Here is a 14,664-nt window from a genome sequence, read left to right on the forward strand (position 1 = left end):
ATTGATTAACAAAACGTGGTGTATACACACAATGGAATGTTATTCAATTTTAAAAAGGAAGGAAATTCTGACACATGCTACAACATGGATGAACCTTGAGGACATTATACTAAGTGAAGTAAGTCACACACCAAAGGACAAATACTGTGTGATTCCACTTATTATGAGGGCCCTAGAGGAGTCAGATTCACAGAGACAGAAAGTAGAAAGGTGGGCGCCAGGGGCTGGGGGAGGGGAGGGGAGTGAGTGTTTAATGGGGACAGAGTTTCAGTTTGGGATGATGAAAAAGTTCTGGAGATGGATGGTGGGGATGGCTGCACAACAATATGAATGTACTCAATACCACTGAAGTGTACAGTTAAAAATGGTGTAGATGGTAAATTGTATGTGTATTTTACCAGAATAAGATTTTTTTTAAAAAAATCACTAAGTCAGAAAAAAGTCCTATTTTTGGCAACGTCAGAAAGAAAACGCAATGAGCCACCCGACAACTGCAGCACGGGCCTCATCCAAAGGTGTGATCTCCCTCAACCATCTTTTTCTCAGAGCATGTACCTATGCGGGCATTTCAAAAAATGCCGTTTCCACACCAAGAAACATGCTGGCTATTTACATCCTGGGAGGAAGTGAGTGCTTATGCAGTTAGAACTACTAGAGCATATACAACGCTTTGCATTTTTTAAAAATGTGCTTATTTCTAGAAACAAACAAGCGTATTTAAATCAGGAGAAAAAAATATTTGCTTTTGAAGAGCACCTTTTTATAGTGGAAAATGTGCCTAAATGGGGAGGCCCCACAAAGTATGTGGGAACAATGTGTTTGGTTAGAAACACTGAGCATATTTTGGTTAAAAAAGACACACCATCAGTGAAAACATGAAGGTTTCACTGTGATATTAAAAAGCACAACATCCTCACTGAATCTGGTAAATGTCAGCATCCGTGGCCTGCAAACTCATCCATTATTCCAACCGACCACATAACTGAAGAGCTGGGCTTCCACAGAAATAGAGACAATGGTTACAGGGCAATGACGTCAGAGCACCCAAGGAAGATTCCTGACAAGGCTCCTCCCAGCCTGGGCTGGTTGACTTCGGGGAGCAGGACGGTTCTCAGAGGTGCTGGGTTGGGCTAACAAGAAGCCACGGGCTTCGGAAGGATGAAGCAACACCTCTGCCCTCTGATGAATACAGCGGAATGATTCTTCTTACCTGGGAAAGATTATCTGCAGCCTCCAACCACAGGGCTTCCCAAGGTGGGGAAATCAAGCCAGGTTCTCGGGCAAGTAAGTACACACAGATGTTCGCAAGCACTCCGTCTGGCGGCAGTGTGCGGTTCCGGAAGGACGTCGTGGTGCTGATGACCACAAGATGCACACACCCAACAAGCATCTGATGGGGCTGTCAGACAGATAAATATGACGGGGAAGTCCTCATCTAAGGAAGCCCGGAGGCCAGGGTGGAAAATGAACCTCTGCACTGCACCATGGGGGAAGGAATGTATCTGCTCCAGAAGAAGCACAGAGAGGGCTGACGACCCAGATAAAGTAGTGACTTAAGAATGACAGCTTGGCCTCAGAATGGAAGCTTCTATTTAGTTTTTAATTGGCATTGATTTACAAGTTGGTTGTTTCTTGTTTTATAATGTTTTCAATTGTTGCGTGGAAGACTGCCAAGTAACAGTGGACACTGGCAGAGAACAGACTGCTATTCTAGGGGCTCCGGCCACAAGCCCCCTGCACTGAAAGTCGGGTCTGCAATCACTCCCTCAGGAGCAATTGTTTGCCTAAGGCAGCAGTCGCTTTCTCCCCTTCAAAGGAGAAACTTGAGAAGATTCCAGCAGGAGTCATGTGGTTAGGGTAACCACTGGTGGTTTGGATTCCATTTCACAGATTCACAGCAGACAACGAGATTTACCCCTGGTACAGAGATGCCATAAACTCCACCATCCACTGACCACCTACCAATGAGAGCGGAGCCATCTGCCAACCTGGGAGAGGCAAGCGCGGCAGACAAGCATGAGGACGAATGACGCACTACCTCGCAGAGGTAAAACACCTTGAACGACGAGTTCAGGACCCAGTTAAGTCTGCACATCTTATGAAATGGACATGACAACCCTGAAAGGGCACCAAAGGGGTTTCTGCGACATTCCTTCCCAGTGGTGAGCTGGTGACCCAGCTCTCTGAAAAAATAGCCCTGATTGGTAGCTTCTGCCAATTCCCATGGTGTAAATACTCCCACTGTGGCTGATTTCCAGTTACCAAAGGTTGACCAACCAGCTTACAAAATTCCTATTTAATAATCAGCTCTGGAGAGTCAATAAAACTGGCTCCCGTGTGCCACTGGGGCTGGATGCGACAGACGACCCAATCTTTCATGATGAGTTCTCAGCAGGGCTTAAGTCTGGGACGATTGATTACCTTCTCTCTACTAGACAGGTTGGTTGGGTGCTGTCTTCAAGGGCAAGAGGCCAATATTCTCATCATCCGATGAGAGACAAGAAATAAATACGGCTTTAAGAATCCTGTGTCTCCTGGACAAAGTAACATGGTGTAAGCTTACCACTAAACTTAGTAACTTTAGTAGGATTGCCCAGATTTAGAAAGTTCTACATGTGCCTCTTTGGTTACACTATTCTCAGGGGATTAAACCCCTCACTTTGTACCCCCCTCGAAGAGAACTAAGAGCTCTTTCCTCTGGGGCAGTTTTAAAATGTTCAGGAGTAAACAAAAAGCCCTCTTCAAAATGTTTATTAAGAAATAGAAACAAACGAAAAAATGCTTTAAAAACTGTATTTGTACAACAAGATAAATGTAGTTTTTCTTTGAGACACGGGTTGAGAGTTTCTATGTAACATATCTGACATCAACATTCCAAGATGAATTGACTACCATGTAAACTTTGCCCCGCTTAAAAGGTGAGTAAAAGTAAAGGAAGTTAAAAAAAATCTGTGCGTGCGGGGGTATCACTGGCCACTTGCAAACCACCACTTCACTGCTAACTTTTATCCAAGGAACCAACCTCATCAAAACCTGCAAGAGGGTGTACGAGTGAGCTGTTCCATGAACTCAGATGGAACGAGGCAAGCTGAAAGCCACGCAAAGCTACCAAAGCTGCGTGGGAGCAGAGCAGGGCTGTGAAACTGAAACGCACACCCCGAGGGGGCCAGACAACCAGGTGGGAAATCCTGCCCCACGCAGTTCATGAAGAATGAATGTTCACAGTCTAAATGTAGACAACAAAGCTGACGATGGGCCCAAGAGCAATACGGAATTCACCAGTTTACAATTCCACAAGAATGGGGAATCTCTGAATGGCAGAAGGAGGCAGCAACAGCCAGAGATGGCAGACAGATGAGAACACCAACAGCATCTTCTAAGTGATGCAGGGAAGGAGGCGTAAGCCTCCCTGTAAATTCTTGGGCCTGAGTACTTGGCTACCGAGAAAAGAAAACTGTCAAGAAATGAACATAAAGAGCCAAGTCTCACACTGACAGAGAGAGAGGCTGTATTATTACAGGGACGAGAAGGAATCCATGAAGCCCACAGGGCCGGGAGCAGAAGCAGGGCTCAGAGGAGGAGCCCTGACAGAGAGAGGCAGCAGGGCAGGCTGAGCTGTTTGGGGGCAGAACACAATGGAACCATTGAGCCCAACTGCGTCCCATCAGCAACTTCATCACCACAGAGATGCTCTCATCAGCCAGACTAAACTGGACATGGCACAAGGGGGGCTCAGGGCTACAACGGCAGACTCTGGTGGGAACAGGGGGATGTGACAATCTGAGGAAAAAGTAACACCTACTGGATGTCACTGGCTTGAGAGCTCATAGAAACCCAAAAGGCCAATAGCCCCTCAGGCCTTGATCAGGGTGCCCAAGGTCACCTGAGGTTTGAACCAAAGTGCTGAGGTTTTAAATGTAACCAAAATTTCAGGAGAGAGGCCAATTCATAGATGAAATAGCAAGGCCCCAGAAGGGGACCAACTAATTTTTCTTGATCTTTATCAATATGTTTCATTTTCAAGGTGCTCCTTATAGAAACACAGACACACGCACACATTCCCATGTCCTCCCCCAATTAGTAGGATGTGGGGTTTCACAACGTGTGACAGACTGATCCAATTTTGGTTAAGTTCGGGAAGCCCTCCAAATTTCGGTGATTGGTCGAGGGACAAAGAGATCTTTAAAAACTGGTGTTACAAAGGATTCAGGCCTATCCATGGCTTTGTCCTGGATGCCAGCATGGAGCGCGGCCGTGGACGCTGGGGTGCAGGGCTGGTGGGGGCACGCAAAACAGTAGCAAAAGAAGAAACACCCTGTACGTGGATGGAATCAGCTGGGAGGGCCAGCTTCAGCAGGAGAGCATTCTCTGATCCCAATGTGGACCTAATCCCAGGACTGGAATACATTTATTCAACCTTTACCATGGCTCCAAAACCGCCCCTCTCTGTCAGGGAGGCGCTCTCGCTCAGCTCGGCTAGGCTGGTCAGGCTGGCACCACGGGCCCCATCGAGCGCCTCGTTGCCCTGCTCCAGGCTCCTGTGGGCATCCTGGTAGCTTTCGTGCAGCTGGGAAAGTTTGCTTCTTGCCTGTCCAACAAAGACATCACCAGCATCAAGTGGGGTTTGAGGAAAATGTGTCAGGCGAGACGTTTTTTCTCCTAACATCCAACTCTGAGCAATTCACGTGGGTAACTAAATTACCCATCTACAGAGCAGACGATCCCTGTTGCCACGTTTACAAGAAGTGAGACGGCTTGTAAATCAAGACAGGGCCCTTCTCACTGCCCTGTGAGGCTTCTTTGTATCCCCAGCCCCTGAGAGAGGTACACATTCAAACAAACATTTGTTGATTCTGAATAAACTGAAATCAGACAAAATCCAGATTCACAATCTTGTTCAAAGTCATATTCAACAGCCATTTTCTTCTATAGAGTTTTTATTACCCCATCTGCTTCTCCTTGTTCCTGGAGAAGGAATGTGAGGCCAGGAAAAGGAAGACAATCTGTGAAGTCAGACAGACCCAGGCATGCATCTTAACTGTCTCGTACACGCTCTGTGACCTCAGGCTGGTGAGCTAATCCTCTGGTTTCCTTGTCTTCAAAATGAAGCATTAGAAATTATGAGCAAAACACCTTCTGCAGTGTTGGCAGGGTTGGGCATTAATAAGGAGCAGCTATTACTATTATTATCCATATTATTATTACTAACATACACTACGTCTTGGCTCTTTTGTACATTTTACAAACTCTAAGGGCTGGAAGGGAAAGATTTAAGATAATCCTACAGATATTAACAACAAAGCACAATATAGAGTACAAAATCCCTGCTATGTGTCTGTGATCAACTTTTGTCTGTAAACTGGCAAAAACAGCAAAGAGAACAAATCAGTCAAGAAAGGCAGCACGACCAGCCATTTCGATATCACCCAGGGCAAACATGACCCCACTCTGTAGATGGGACATGGAGGGCCAGTGAGGAGGCCTTGAGTCATTACATAACAGGGAGCAGGAAACGAGCCCTCCCTCTGCTGGCAAGCAGTGGCTGCAGGCCTCAAGGCCTTCACATCAGGCAGGACGAGGAGGGAGCCCAGGCAGCCTGATGAACCGGAAGAGGGCCCTGCATGGGGCGATGCGCATGACAGGGCGGGGCCTCCGAGATGCGCAGGCATTCAAATTGTGTGGGGACAGAGGTGCTGGGACCTCTCTCTAACTCTGTCCCTCTTACTTGTGTGAGGACCAGGCTGGTGAGGACACTTACCAAACCCAAGGCTCTCCCCAAGTGAGCAGTTAATGCCCTCGCCCAGCTCCCGCCCACTCCCCAAAAATGACGTGCATTCAGGCAGGGAAGTGGAAAGAGGCAAAGCAAACCACTGTGGGGCCACTCAGCATGATGCTAGAACCCACACTGGGGGCTCTCAGCACCTAAGCTCCAGGCCGGTACGACAGCTTCTAAGAAGAGAACCTAACGTAAATGAGGTGGGTGCGAGCAAAGGAACGAGCGGCCACGGCAGACACTTGGGCCCACTGGTAACACACACCAACGTGACAGCTCACAACAGCTACTCCACTTGGCAGAAGACTCCAGAAGACCCTGGGCAGCAGCCAGCCACGGTGGGGCCCACCCCGGGGGGAGACAGATACCTGGTTGATTTCGTCTTGGGTGGATTTCAGGGACTTGATGATAGTTTCCAGCTGCACTTTCCCAGCCTGAATGCTCTGCTCCAGCTGGGTCTCTTCCTGCTGCAGCCGGTTCAGCTCAGATTTGGCCCGGTTCAGGTCGTCTTCCTGGGACTTAAGGTCGGATTCCTGAGACTGGATCTGGGTCTTCAATGATGAAATCTGAAATGGGATGAAATATGACTCTGATGAAGAATTGTGGTTTACATCCTTGGAACAAGCTAACCCAGGGAGGTGGACACCAGCCCAGATGCCTGGCTTCCTTACAGGGCCCTAGCTCCATGCCCAAAGCAAAGACAGAAACGACACGGCAGACATGCTCACCCCCATGTGACCAACAAGAGGGTCGCTTTTGGGATAAGGAGGAACGCAACCTGGGATAAGCACAGGTAATCTGTCTGTCCTCCAGGGGCTGAACGTCCCCATACAAGGCCTCAGAGGGGGACGTAAGGGCTTTACAATCTGCTGAGGCTGCAGCCTCCCTATAATGAGCAGTGAAGACACCAGAGGAGGGGAGAGAGGCACGTTAGCACCCCCGTCTGTGGGGAACAGGCCAGGGTGGGGCATCCATACACACATGTTCATGGGGACCGAGGCCATTCACTTACACAACTCAGTGGGTGAAACTGAGGTCAGGCCACAAATGCTTAGACACTTTTCCAAACAATACGTTCAACTACTTGATTAAACTGGCAGGACATCTCAGCCTTGTGTTTCAAGGTCACCATGAGCTCAGAGAAGCCTGCAGGAAGCCCCTTACCAATGCTGGGCAGGGATGGGACTCACCATCTGAGTCTCGTCCTGGCACTTCTGCCTGACGTCACTTAGCATGTCCCGGAGCTTGGCCTTCTGCTGGTCCATTTCATCCAGGCGATCTTGGGCATCCTGCTTCTGAGCTTCTAGCTCTTGCAAACTGCTTGTTTCCCGGTCTAAATCATTTTGTAATTCCTAGGGAAGGGTTGCATAAATTTACTTGAGACTGCTGAGACAGGGCACATCTGAGATAACATGGTCAGAGCCTGGGCTGGAGCCCCCAGGATGTCCTACTAAACCACCCCCTGATCCGGCCTCCTGCACACACCTGCTTCACACACGCATGCATCTCAGCTTGGCAGCCCCGGCTCAGTCTCTCACTAGTCCCTCAGCAAATACACACTGATGGCCTAAGAGAAGCCAGGGGCCAGGAGAGGGGCTGGCTTCCCAGCAAGAAGGGCTCCTCAGTGATGTGTGGTTGGGGATGGGGAGGAGAGAGGGGCACCCAAACACAAATGAACTGGGACAAAAGGCACAAAGAGACAGTAGGGGTGCTGTCAGCTGGAGTCACGGGGGGCACGGGGAGAGAGAGTGACACTACACGGGCAGAGAAGACCCCCACAGAAGTACCACTTAGGAAGGACCTGAAGGACAAGCAGGTGGCAGTCAGGAAACGAGTGAGGACGGAGGCCTGGTGGAAGGGGCCACAGGCGCCCTGACGAGGGGAAGGGGGTGGCCCGCTCCAGCTAGAGCAAAGGGCAGCAGAGGCCACGCCAAAGAGACTGCCTCGCTTCTGCAGCGGGAAGCCCTGCAGGACACTCCAGCATGGGAGTCAGACATGACGATTCTCCATTGCTAAGCTCCCGCCAAGCAGGCAGTCTCTATCAAGAGGGCCAGTGCAGGCAACCCGGCCCCAACCAGATTGTAGGAAAAGTATCCTAGAGGTGTGTGGGCATGTCACACACGCAGCATCTGTGAGGCAACATCTGCAAACAATGCAAATCTCTACCCGGAGGGGCTGGCCGAGAATGTGTGGTACAGCCCACCTCAAGGGACGCCGCCTCTCGTGCTCCCGAGTTACAATGTGACTGGCTGTGTACACTGTACAAACAGGAAGGGGAGCATATGTGTAGACGTCTCTCCTTAAACACGCACATGACCTTGCTGGAAAGCCTTGCAGGACCAAATCAATTGCCGTTCTCAGGGGCCGAAGGGGAGGGTGGGAGCCTTCTCGTCTTTGATTGTCAACCAAATGTCTTACCAAACGTCTCGTAACTAAATCTGAAATAACGGATGGGCATGGCAGAGGAGGGCTGACAGAGGGAGCAGGGACGGCAGGGAGGGGACCTGGGCCTGGGTGAAGTGGTGGCCACGGGACTCAAAGGAAGGGGTGCATTTCAGGGGACCCTTGGGAGTAAGGGAGGATGGGGCTGGTGAGGTCGATCCCCAGGGCTGGCCTGGGCTAGGGTGGCTGTTGCCATTTCAGGAGTAAACCCAAAGCAGGCACAGGGTCTCTCTCTCTCTGCTACAAGACAAAAATGTCATGGCTTTCTCCTCTCTCAACAGCTAAAATACAACTCTGAGTTATTTTGGGGAGCTGGATTCTCTGCTCCCCAGTGTCTTCTGCCTTTAACTCAACAAGTGGGTCTTGAGTCTGACAAGTTGGGGATGATAACACAGACTGTTTGGAAGGGGGTTGGTGGTGGAGAGTCCAGGACATCGGTTTGACTCATCTGAGGGAAGGACAAGTGATGGGGGAGGGGGACATGAAGGAGGGAGGAGGGTCAGGCCTAGTGGGGTAGCCTGGGACACCAGGTGGCCAACAGCCTGGGACATCAAGGAATCTGGGCCTCATCCTGTAACAGAGAAGAGAGCATCAAAGAGCCCCACAAGGACAAAGACCCACCAGCTCGTGGTTAGGAACATGCTGGGGTCAGAGTGGGGGAGGTACCTGAGCAAAGAGAAGACAGAAATAACCCAGACAACCTACTCATTGCAATCCCCACCGGAATCCCAGCCAGCTTCTGTGCAAAAACTGACAAGCTGATGCTAAAATCCATAAGGAAATGTAAGGGATCCAGAATAGACAAAACAATCTTGAAAAAAGAAGAGCAAAATTGGAAGACTCACACTTTTTGATTTCAAAACTCACTACAAAGCTAGTCATCAAGGCAGTGTGCTGCTGGCACAGGGAGAGCCATAAGGATCAGTGGATGGAACTGAGAGTCCAGACAGAAACCCACCCATCCAGGGCCGACTGATTTTCTACAATGTGGCCAAGACCATTCAATGGGGACAGAACAGTCTCTTCAACAGACAGTGCTGGGACAACTGGATCTCCACACGCAAAAGAGTGAAGCTGAACCCCTACCTCACAGCATATGCAAAAATTAACTCAAGAGTGAAGCTGGACCCCTACCTCACACCATATGCAAAAATTAACTCAAAACGGATCACAGACCTGAATGTAAAAGCTAAAACTATAAAACTCTTTAAAAAAAAATGTGGGGTAAATCCCTCTGACCTTAGATTTGGCAATGGGTGCTTCAAAGGACACCATTGGGCCAGCCCCGTGGCTTAGTGGTTGAGTGCGCACGCTCCGCTATTAGAGGCCTGGGTTCTGGTCCCGGGCGCGCACCGACGCACTGCTTCTCCAGCCATGCTGAGGCCGCATCCCACATACAGTGACTGGAAGGATGTGCACTTGTGACATGCGGCTATCTACTGGGGCTTTTGGGGGAAAGAAAAAGGAGGAGGACTGGCAATAGATGTTAGCTCAGAGCTGGTCTTCCTCAGCAACAAGAGGAGGATTAGCATGGATGTTAGTTTAGGGCTGATCTTCCTCACAAAAAAAAAAAAAAAAGGACACCATCAAGAAAGTGAAAAGACAACCCACAGATGGGACACAATATTTGCAAATCATATTATCTGACAAGGGACTTGTATCTAGAAAATATAAGGAACTCTTACAACTCAGCTATAAAATGACAACCCAATTAAAAATGGGCAAAGAATCTGAATTGATTTTTCTCCAAAGAAGTTACACAAATGGCCAATAAGCACATAAAAAGATGTTCAACATCATTAGGGAAAGCATGATGGGCAATGAGATACCACTTCACACTCACTAGCCAGACTATAATAAAAAATGGGAAATAACAAGTGCTGCTGAGGATGTGGAGAAACTGGAACCCTCATGCATTGCTGGTGGGAATGTAAAATGGGGAAGCCACTTTGGAAAACAGTCTGGCAGTTTCTCAAAAGGTTAAACGGAGAGTTATCATATGACCCAGCAATTTTACTCTCAAGAGAAGTGAAATCATCTGTCCACATAAAAACTTGCACATTAATGTTCATAGTGGCATTATTCACAACAGCCAAAAATTGGAAAAACCCAAATATCCGTCCACTGAGGAACAGATGAATAAAACGTGGTCCAGCCAGACAATGAAGTATTATTCAGCCATAAAAAGGACTGAAGCCCTGACACACGCTACAACATGGATGAACCTTGAAAACCTCACACTGAGTGAAATAAGCCAGACACAAAAGGCCACACAGTGTGTGATTCCATTCATACCAAACGTCCAGAACGGGCAAATCCACAGAGACAAAAAGCAGATTAGTGATTGCCAGAGGCTGGGTAGCGGGAATGGGGAGTGACTGCTGATGGGGATGGGGTTTCTTTTTGGGGTGATGGGAATGTTCTATAATTGATCATGGTGATGGTTGTACAACTCTGTGCACATACTAAAAACCACTGGATTATACACTTTAAATGGATGAATCGTATGGATTGTGAATTATATCTCAATAAAGCTGTTGTTACAAAAACAACACAAAACAAACAATCAGACACAGCGGTCGAAGGCCCTGATCAGGATGGTAGTGACAGAGAGACGAGAGATCCCCAGGCCGGGATGGAGAATGGGGACCATGTGAACAAGAGGACTGGGGGGGCTGAGGCTTCCGCTGCTTAAAACTCAACGCCAACTGACGTGAGGACCAAGGCCTCCTACTCCATGCTGGGCCCTGACTGCAGCCTCTGCTAGCGGGGATGGTGTGTGAGCTCCTGGCCTGACTCACCTGGGAAAAAACCAAAGTCACATCTGGTTTTCATAGAGGAACTTTAAAAACACAGTCTCTGTCTCTGACCAAGGAGCTGCCACCAACCCTACAGCAGAGACCTGTCCTGGCCTGCTGACAGATGAGGCCCCCAAGGAATGGGGGCTGGCCTGGCTGGTGCTGGGTCCCCTCCCAGCTCTGTAGGGCTGTCGGGGTGCACACAGACCCCACTGTCTCAAAGGCTGTAGGTGTGTGCTGTCAGAGCCCACCAGCCAGGGCTCCAAGTGGCCTCACCAAGCCTGCCACAGATGATAGGACAGCACCCCCAGACGTCAGAGCGAGTCTCTGCAAAGACCCAACGGCTTGCTCAGAATCACCCAGCGGGGCTGGCCCAGTGGTATAGTGGTTAGGTTTGGCATGCTCCGCTGCGGCAGCCCAGGGCTCGTGGGTTCGGATCCCAGGCTCGTACCTATGCACCGCTCATCAAGCCATGCTGAGGCGACATCCTACATACAAAATAGAGGAGGACTGGGATAGATGTTAGCTCAGGGCGAATCTTCCTCAAGCAAAAAGAGGAAGATTGGCAACAGATGTTAGCTCTGAGCCAATCTTCCTCACCAAAAAAAAAAAAAGAAGAAGAAGAAGAAAAAAAAATTAAATTAATAAAATTAAAAAAAAAAAAAGGAATCACCCAGGAGCAGGCGCCAGAGACCTGGTGACTGGTTTCCCTAGTAGTTAAAGGACATCACAGTACCCAGATCCTCGGGGACCAGAATGCAAATCGAAGCTCGTTCAGGATGACCCAGACACAATGGGAAGGGAGAACCGCCCAGGCATCCATATGGCCGGGCCAAGGCCGAGGCACGAGGGAAGATGAGGCTGGCTCCGCCTCACCAAAGGACTGAAAAGATGGAGGATGAGTGGTGTGGGTGATAAGGGCTCTGTGTCTGAGGGGTCAGTTCTAGGACACGAGTGGAAATCAAAGGGCTGAGGTGAGAATAAAATGACAGGATTCAGAAAAATATAGTCGCTTCACCTGCAAGGTGGTCTTATAACTGAAGCAGCTCACTCAAGCAAAAAGCACTTAATACTAGAGGCAGGCCAGTCTCTGCCTTCCAATCCAGAACATTCCAGGAGACCATCTAAGGACCAATCCTCACCTGCCAACATGCACAGAGAGTGAGACACCAGGAAAGAAGAGTGTGGACCCTGCACAGCATGAACGGATGTCAGTCCCGAAGAGGGGTGGGCACACCCACCCCACCTCACCTACAGCCCACAACTATGACAGAGGCCATTTCCCACAGGCTGGCGGACAGACATCACGTGCCATCTACTCTGTGTCTCACCGAGTCCTCTAGCCCCTTGTAGGGAGGTGCAGCGGAGCAAGGAGGGCTGCCCAGCAGCCCATGAGCCCGACTGAGTTGGGCACAGCTTCCCCTGGCCTGGCTTGGGTCCACGGCCCAAGAAGTAGCCCCAAAAGAACCAGCCACTCAGGCAGCACGCACTGCAGCCAGACGCTGCTCTTGGCTCTGGCAGAGTAGCCCAAGCACTGATCCTTGCTGCGCCTCCAGCTGGGGAGATGGAAGCTGGCCCAGCCATACAGGTCACCCAGGGGGCACTGGAGTCCTGACTGTTTGGCTGTGCTCCTCCTTCCCCCCGGCCCAAGCTTGGGAGCACTCAAAGCCCCCAAGCAGAGACCACCAGTCCCAGATCAGTCTCACTATCAGGGCCACCAGGCCAACTGGAGTCCCCTCATGGTGGCAGCGCCTTCTCTATCCATTCAGACCCGAGACATCACAGGAACCTATGTCTCTTCAAGGGCTTGGCTCCCAGGCGCTGACTGCTTTGCTCCCGGCACAGCCTCCCCTCTGCTCAGACGACCAGAAAACAGGCATGGCCGCCAAGTGAGCACTGAGCGCATGCCAGAACCTGTGCTCCAGCCCCACAACCCAGGGAAGCAGACACTCATTACCAACGTCACAGGAGGCCCAGAGATGTGAAAGAAACTTGCCCAGGGTCACACAGCTGCTAAGGAGCGCTGGGTTTGAGCCAGGCAGTCTGACCACCACAGTTTCTGCTGTCACCACCACCCACAAGGAGACACTCCAAGCAGGACTGTCCTAAGAATAGGTTAGAGGCCACTGCCTGAAACTCAAAACCTCATGCTGAGTGAGAGAAGCCAGACACAAAGGCATCATGCTGTAAGACTCCATCTATGTGAAACGTCCAGAACAGGCAAATCCAGAGAGACAGAAGCAGATCAGTGTGGCCACGGGCTGGGGAGGGGGATGGGGAGTCACTGCTCAGGGGATGAGGGTTTCCTTTCGGGGTGTTGGGAATGCTCTGGAACTAGACAGAGGTGACGATTAAGCAACATAATGAATAGGCTAAAAACCACTAAATGGTATGCTTTAAAATAGTGAATTTTACGTTATGTGAATTATATATCTTAATCAAAAAGAAAAAAGCCCCTGGCTATGGTTATAAGAAACTTAAAAACTTCACTTGGAAGCTCCCACGAGCTCGAGTTTCCAACGAGCGCAGAGCCACCTCCCCTTGCCCCGTCCACACCACTGACGGGGCTCCCTACACTGTAGTTGACACAAGGTCCACCTGACCAAACGTGCAGCGTGCTTACCTGTACCTCGTTGGTTTTCTGTCTGATGGCCTCTTCCTTTTCTCTAATGTCTTGTTCCAGTGAGTATTTCTCCCTAAGGGTTTAAAAAGATTTCACGAAACACAGATAAGAGTGAATAACTCGATTTCACGAAACACAGATAAAAATGAATAAGTCAACCGTCACCACGGTGCATACTCTCCACCCTGACTTCTCAAGCCCAATTCATCCATTCCACAAAGCCCCACCTCAGCTGACTCCTCTGACCCTTCTTGGTGGGGACGGAAGTCTAGGAACGACCCCCAGTGACCTTCGCCCTATGTAATCCCCTCCCCTCCAAGTGTGAGTGGAAACTGTGGGGACCAGGAGGCATTGCTCCCAGCATGGCCACGCAGCCCTTTAAAGCAGAACGTTTTCAAAGAGGAAGCCAGAGCGATGCTCAGGGTGAGAGGACTCGATGCACCCCCGCTGACACTGAAGACGGGGGGGCCGTGAGAGGGGGAGCACAGGTGGCCTCTCCAAGCAGAACGAGCCCCTGCCACACCCAGCATGGAAAGGAGACCCCGGACCCAGAGCTGCAAGGAACTGGGTTAGGATTCGGATTCTCGCCCTGGCTGGGTTGACACCTTGACCTTGGCCCTGTAAGACCCTGAGCAGGGAGCCCAGTGGAGCCTGCCTAGACTTCTGGTCTACAGAGCTGTGCGCTAATCATCTGCAGTGTTTTAAGCCACTACATTTGTGGCAATTTGTGACATGGCAAGAGAAAACTAAGACAGTCTCCCAATCCTCTATGCACTGGCCCACTGAATGGCAAGGGTCCCCGGCTCTGAAGCAGCAGGCACACACCACGAGAGGCACCTGCCTTCACGGCGCTCACAGGCCAGTGGGGGAGACAGGTGACAAGTCAACGCACAGATGAATGTAACGTGAGTGACACAAAGGGAAACCCAACGAGATAAGGAAAGGGGGTGGGTGCTGTCTCACAGAGCACAGCCAGGGAAGGGTTCTCTGAGGAAGCAGTCTGTGAATGGAAACCTGGTGGGAAAACG

General features: G+C 50.2%; 1 protein-coding gene across 11 annotated transcripts in view; it reads right to left on the reverse strand.

Annotated features, from left to right (window-relative positions):
* The window catches only part of EPS15L1 (epidermal growth factor receptor pathway substrate 15 like 1), a 96,032-nt gene that overhangs the window by 37,917 nt on the left and 43,451 nt on the right, over positions 1–14,664 (reverse strand). For all 11 annotated transcript variants that reach the window (XR_009223124.1, XM_058563613.1, XM_058563611.1 and 8 more), the window contains exons 13-16: positions 13,637–13,709; positions 6,964–7,125; positions 6,142–6,339; positions 4,424–4,588 (exon numbers count right to left, since the gene is read on the reverse strand). Coding sequence is in view for 10 of the 11 variants with exons in the window: in XM_058563613.1 (XP_058419596.1) it covers positions 4,424–4,588; positions 6,142–6,339; positions 6,964–7,125; positions 13,637–13,709 (598 nt within the window). In the remaining variant the exon portion in view is untranslated. The remainder of the gene's footprint in view (positions 1–4,423; positions 4,589–6,141; positions 6,340–6,963; positions 7,126–13,636; positions 13,710–14,664) is intronic.

Source organism: Diceros bicornis, chromosome 20, assembly GCF_020826845.1.
Source record: "Diceros bicornis minor isolate mBicDic1 chromosome 20, mDicBic1.mat.cur, whole genome shotgun sequence".
Lineage (NCBI taxonomy): Eukaryota > Metazoa > Chordata > Mammalia > Perissodactyla > Rhinocerotidae > Diceros > Diceros bicornis.